The sequence below is a fragment of the Tachypleus tridentatus genome, chromosome 5 (assembly GCF_004210375.1).
Source record: "Tachypleus tridentatus isolate NWPU-2018 chromosome 5, ASM421037v1, whole genome shotgun sequence".
Classification (NCBI taxonomy): Eukaryota; Metazoa; Arthropoda; class Merostomata; order Xiphosura; family Limulidae; genus Tachypleus; species Tachypleus tridentatus.
Window position 1 is genome coordinate 18,276,466 of NC_134829.1, and position 6,732 is coordinate 18,283,197.

At 32.7% G+C, this 6,732-nt stretch overlaps 1 protein-coding gene across 1 annotated transcript; it reads right to left on the minus strand.

Moving 5' to 3' along the window:
* Positions 1-210: 210 nt before the first annotated feature.
* On the minus strand, positions 211-2,350 carry LOC143250634 (cuticle protein 16.8-like). The gene is made up of 3 exons (XM_076501495.1): positions 2,250-2,350; positions 1,184-1,252; positions 211-930 (listed from the first exon to the last, which is right to left on the minus strand). The coding sequence occupies exons 1-3, from the start codon at positions 2,259-2,261 to the stop codon at positions 511-513; spliced, it is 501 nt and encodes a 166-aa protein (XP_076357610.1). The 5' UTR covers positions 2,262-2,350; the 3' UTR covers positions 211-510.
* Between the last annotated feature and the right edge of the window lie 4,382 nt (positions 2,351-6,732).

A 6,732-nucleotide genomic window follows, 5' to 3' on the forward strand; every position in this document is an offset into this window, starting at 1 on the left:
TTTAAGTTAAGCCTAACGTCTAAAGTCATATTTCGAACATAACAGATGCTGATTAAGTTATATATTCTTATAAGTGTTCAATTTATGGTTTGAGAAATACCTATTAAATTTTCAATCTAATAAGGTTCATTGGTTTAGAGTAATATCCAAACATGCATAAAAATAGACTGTTAGCACATATCACAAGAAATTCAAGGCTTACAACATAGATCAGAAACAAGTCAATTATTTATTGAAATAAATAAATATCTAAATACATTTGCCAAGGTGTAAACCTGTATGTACACATATACTTTCACAGCCATTTAATTTCTTGTGGTTACGTGCACTTGCAAAGCGATAGATTGTGCAAATATAATTTTTTACTTTTTCACAGTAATATCAGTATTATTGTTGGTTATTATACATTCGTTAAAAAAAAACAAAAAAAACATTCAAAACCAGCATACCCAAGCACACAATGCAATATTTCGTCAGGTAGGCTTATCCAAACATTACTTTTGTAAGAATTTATTGCCAGCCTTGGTAATATTTACTGGGATAAGAGAAAGGAAGTGGTGCCTTAAGAACGGGAGCAGCTACGGCAACCTTGGGAACGGCTGGAAGAGGGGCATAAGCTGGAGCAGCGACCACCTTTTTCACAACGGGACGGATAGGAGCAGCAGGGGCAGGAGCAGCAGCCTGGGAGTTGATTTCAACATCAGCGGGATTCTGGTTGGCGGTTCCAGCTTCGTTAGTTGAGATCCAGGCACGGAAACCACCTTCATCAGCTGTGTATTTTACCTGACGGGTGGTACCCCAAGGGTCAGTGTAGCCATAGGAACCCTGGACTCTACCGTTGCCATCTCCACTCTCTTGGCGGCTCTGTTTGGTACCGTATTCATCAACGGTATCGTAGCCAGTGTCGTATGGGGTAGGGATGTTGATTTCCTGCACAACAACAGGCAAATTTACGTTTCAAAGATATTTTGTGGATAGATTGTTCAAAATTAAACAGTTTTAACAAAATATGTGATCGAAACATACTTTAATTATTGCCAGAGTCGTTCCAAAACGAAGAGCTATACGTTACTCTCCAAAGACGATGAGTACATTATCTCCTGTCAGTTAACTAAATACACGAAACGTTATTCAATATCATGCCAAAGAATATTATTTGAAACTAACATACAAACTAACTTACGTAAGCAGGTGCAGCTGCGGGTAGGTATCCAGCGAGAGATCCAGCAACAAGACACAGCAAGATCACGGCCTAAATGGTAAGAATGACGAATTTATTATATTAGTTTTATTTCTGTTCCGAGATTTACATTTGGAGAATAGTAACTAATACGTGTCGCAAATTAGCATTTTGTTTTGTTTTTTGTAAACAGCCGACTCTTCGTTTTGGGCTTAGTAACAGTAATTATTTCACTTTTTTAAAGCTTCATAAGTACGAATCTCATTAAGGTTAATGTTTCAACATGTTATTGAGAATTTTACAATTTTAAATTCAACCTGTTAATTTTATGTGCTTATTTACGAACTCAAACTAATAGCTTGGTAATGCATGTAATCTAATAAAACGCAATTTTCATCTTTTCAAGTCCGTGATTTTACGTTACAATAACGATTTAGTTTTTAGGAAAGTTATAACAAATAAAAACAATTAAGATACATTAAAATAGCATTAACAAATTACTACACATTACTTTTTAATGTAAATGTTTTATTCTTAATGTGAATAATTCGTGAACACATTCTACATACTAAAGAACCCATCTCTAGTAGCGTGTGTGTGTTTTTTATTCTTTTAGGAAAGCCACATCGGGCTATCTGCTGTGTTCACCGAGGGGAATCGAATCCCTGATTTTAGGTAGTAACTTCGTAAACTTACTGTACAAGCGGGGGACTCCCAGCAGCACAGTGATATCTCTACAGACCTATTCTGCTAAAAACCGGGTTGCGATACCCACAATAGCTCTTAACGTGGCTTTGTGTTTAATAAGTAACAACAACAGCTAAAAAAATTATTTTTCTGTTTTCAAACCATCTGTTTACACTATCTTTTTAATTGTATCAAATGACAACACATTATTTAAATTTTATCAAATTGCAAAATTAATGCTATTGTATAAAGTAAAAATCAAAAGAATTGTTTAATAAAATATGCATGCTACCAACTATTTTTTCATCCAATATCTGCTGAATTGTTATTACATTTGATCAATGAAAATGCTTACATACATATCTATATACCTATAACATACCTTTCCCAACATCTTGGTTATTTTGTTATAACTTTCCTTTAAACTTTCTCTGTAGAAATGTTTGGAAGATGGTGATTTCTACTGGATCATGCGCTCTTATATAGTAACGAGAATGTGGGTCGATCTGTAGCTGAACCGCTCCACCCTTGCTTGGTATGCTTGACACATTTTTTTCAACTCACGTGAATTGTTGGATGAGGAAGAGAGTTAATGATGATGTAATTTTTACGTCATAAAAGAATGGCTTTGTTTTTTTCCGGAGCATAAGTTAGCTTACATGAGTCTCAGATATCTGTTCTATAACAAATTGTTTATTTTATACTCGAAACATCTTTTTACGTCAATGATACCAATAAATGTCACAATTCATAATTACCATAGCGGTTTTGATTCTTATATATTATATCTCATTATATCGGAAAGATATGTCTTTATTTTCGTGTTATATATAATTGGTATAAGAACGTTAGTTAAAGTAAATCTATTGTACATAAAAACTATGATATAAAGTGTGTTTTCTAATTAAGGCTAAGGCTATTATCATAGCCTTTACCTTTAAGAGTAACAACGATAACCAGTTGTTGTGTAATAAGTGAAACACAATATCTTAAGAATTAATCATAGACGTGACCGATTAGAAGGTTCACATCGTATTTTATTAATAAGAAGTTGGTCTTGTATTTGATTTCTTAGATATAATATATATAATATAGCAAACACAAACAGATCTTTAAGACCAACTACTTCAACTCGCAATAAGTTAACGAGCTTATACTTTAATTAACAATAACTTTCCTTGTATAAAATAAAACAAGGGAGACGTATACATACATAAAATCTTAAAATGTATTAAAACAGTTTTTCATGTAATGAAACTGTAAAACAATCCAGTCCTTTGCAAGTTTCATCAATAATATCATACCTATTAAGTTCAATTCAGTTTGAGTTTTTCATAAAACAAATGCATTAAATGTGGTGGTTGTTTATAATAAGATAATCATTGTGTTTGTGTATTGAAGTTTTTCAGTGGATTTTCTTATTAATGATGTATCTTTAAAGTTTCAGTTTTTAACAATTGTTAGGTTTAATGTTTCTCAAAGTTAAAAAAAGGTAATCACAACTGGAAAGTTCAGCAACTGATATTCAAATCTTTCACCTTATGTTTATGACTGCAGACTTCTAGTTATCCTATCAGATAAGCTGGCTCTGATAATCTTTGTTTTGCTTTGATCACAAAATTCCAAAAATAACTAATGCAATATATGTGTAATATATTATGTGCAAAAATTTCAAAACACTTGTCTCAATAATTTGTGTAACTAGACTGGTAAAATTATATGCAAACTCACTTGGAAATACAACATTCTTTTTGTATAGGAATTTAAAATATTTATCAAGTTTGCTACTAATCGAAGAATATATTTATTTTTCAAACAGGTATCAACTATTCGCAAATACAAGTGATTGGTATAACAAAAGTTTTGATGAAAGTGTTCAGTATTACAATTATGTTTTCAAATTTATGTACACTATTCTAAATATGCTCGTTTTACTGCGGAGATCTATGGAATTTTCAAGATTCTCAGAAGTTTCAGTGTACAAAGTTTTTTATTTTATTTTCAATTACGTCTATAACTTGATAAAATTGCTAGAGTTGTGGGTCTGTAATCTACAGTTCCACGTTCGTGCAGTGTCGCCGTGAGAAAAGGGGAAAAATATCGCGCTTTGCAGTTTGAGGCTATGGGTGTGTTATAAGAATGACGGTCAAATCCAGTTGTTTAATGAGAAAAGACCACGAGTTGACGATAGGAGGTATTGAGTAGCTGCGTTCTCTTTCTATAGTGTATCCTTTCAAAACTGGGACGGTTAGAGGACATAGGTCTAGAGTAGCTTTGAGCAAAATTCAACAAAACAACAACAACAAAAAATTCTATAGTTGCCCAAAGGGGTCAGCACTCGAAACAAAACCTCATTACGACTCACACATCTGGTGTTTGAGCACATTTACCAAGTCTGAACCCGCTAATTCATCAGTGAAGGTATAAATACGTGCAAAACGTGGGTACCTTACCGTAAAAGTCCCTATCTAAATACTAGCCCGAGGTATTTGAGCTCATACACCAATTTTAGCCCCACTAATGATAATTATTTAAATGTCTTTATTTTTTCTTCATGTATTACTGTTATTTATTTTTTAAAAAAATCTATTTAGATCAGTATTCTTTAACTAATTCGTAGTTCCTTTTCATAAGAAATTCAGTACTAAAGAATCGGTGAAACTGAATTCAAGTTATTAAAATATGTTGTTCTATTAAATACAAAGCACCAGGGAGCTGTAGTTTAAAATATTTGTCTTTGTTTGTTTTTGAATTTCGCGCAAAGCTACTCGCGAGCCACCTACGCCAGCTGTTCCTAATTTGGCAATGTAAGATCCTAATTTAGCAGTGTAAGGCAAGAGGGAAAGAAGCTAGTCATCACCATCCACCGCCAACTTTTGGGCTATTCTTTTACCAACGAATAATGGGATCAACCGTCACATTATAACGCTCCCACGGCTGAAAGGGCGAGTATGTTTGGTGCGACAGGGATTCGAACCCGCGACCCTCAGATTACGAATCGAGTGCTTTAACCGCTGGACCTTGTTGAAAGTTGAATTTAAGTTTAATATATTTTTAAGTATACATACAAGTATATAAACAAATGGGCTATGTAACTGAAGAAAAATGGCTGACTAGTATGCCACGTAGATTTTGTGCTCAATGTAAAGTTTATATTAAAGTTGGTGATAAAGCCCTTCATTGCTCTGGTGAGTGTCAAAAATGGTATCATTTAAGATGTAAGAACTTAACTGAACAGGATTTGGAATATTTAAATGAAATTGGGAAAAGTTATGAATGTGATTTTGTATGAGAAAAAAGAAAGTTAAGCCTAAATAGTGAAACTCCATTAAGAAGGACTGTGTCCATTTCGTTAGAGGGGGAGACAGTTAATCTTGTTGAGAATAGTGAGCTTGATTTAAATATGGGGGAGGCAGATATGAAGTGGCTTAAGACAAAAGTTACTGAAATTTTGTCAAGACTTGATGACTTTCACTTAATTAAAGTAAAGGTCGAAGAATTAGTGACTTCCTTTCAATATTATTCAGAGAAGGTAGAAACTATGAGTGAGGATATCACAACTTTGAAAGCTGAAGTTAAGGAGTGTAAACAGGAAAATAAAACATTAAAGCATGAAAATGAAGAATTGTGGAAGGAGATGGCAAGTTTTCGGAGGAAGATGTGTGAAGCGGAACAATATTCTTATAACTATAATGTTTTGATTGGAGGTATTCCAGAGAAGCCTAATGAGAATTTGCAAGAAGTTGTTGAGAAGATTACAACTACTTTTGGGGTTGACTGTGCTCCTACAGATATTGACACTGTTCATCGTATAGGAAAGAAAACAACTGAAAATAAGAGTCCGAGACAGATTGTTGTTAAGTTTTGTCGTAAGCAAATTAAATTTGATCTGCTTAAACTTAAGAAAACTAAATTTCGCTCTCTTAATACTAATGATATTAAGGTCTGTAATGAATCTTATCCAGTTTATGTTAACGAACATCTCTCCCCATATTATCGTGATATTTTCATGCAAGCAAAACGAAAACAGAAAGATCTTGGCTATAAATTTCTTTGGGTATCGAATGGTAATATTCTTATTAGGAAATCAGAAACTACTCAGCCCATTGTTTTACGTTGCTTGATTGATCTTAATAATTTATAAATACTGCAATGGCTGATGATTTTGATGATATTGTTGGTGTTACACCAACTTTGTCTTCTCTTCTGATTTACCAAATGTTTTTTCTGTTGGTCATTTAAATTTAATACATGTTAATATTCGAAGTCTTACTCAAAATTTTGACCAATTTCTTGTTTTTTTACAATCAAGCGTTGTTAAATTTCATATAATAGCTTTTTCTGAAACTTGGTTTGTTGAGGATGGATTTGTTTCCTTTTCGATTCCAGGTTACTCCTTTTATTCTTCATCTTCTGGTCTAAATAAGGCTAGTGGAGTGGCAGTTTTGTTAAATTTGAGATACTGACTATGATAAAAGAAGTGCAGTACATTAAGTCTGATGCTTTAATTTTATTTTGTATGATTCAAAATAAGAAATTTAATCTCTTTGTTGTTTATCGATCTCCTAGATTGCCTGTATTGAAATTTATTGATGAGCTTTCATTAGAATTGAATTTATACAAATATGATATTAATATACTTGTTGGTGATTTTAATATAGATGTTTTGACATTTGATGATGTGTGTTATAAAATGCATATTTTAAGTTTTTGTCTGAGAACAATCTTCGTATTATTATTTCTTCTCCTACACGGATAACCAATGTTACTAATTCTTGTATTGATCATTTTTTTAATTAGTGGAAATACTATTAAAAATTGTTATTCTTATATTGTTGAGAGTTTTTTGACCGATCATTTTCCAA

Excerpts from the sequence above, each read along its gene's own strand:
- LOC143250634 (XM_076501495.1), bottom strand. Across the intron at positions 931-1,183 it reads CCGCAGCTGCACCTGCTTAC|GAAATCAACATCCCTACCCC; the intron begins GTAAGTTAGTTT and ends GTTGTTGTGCAG.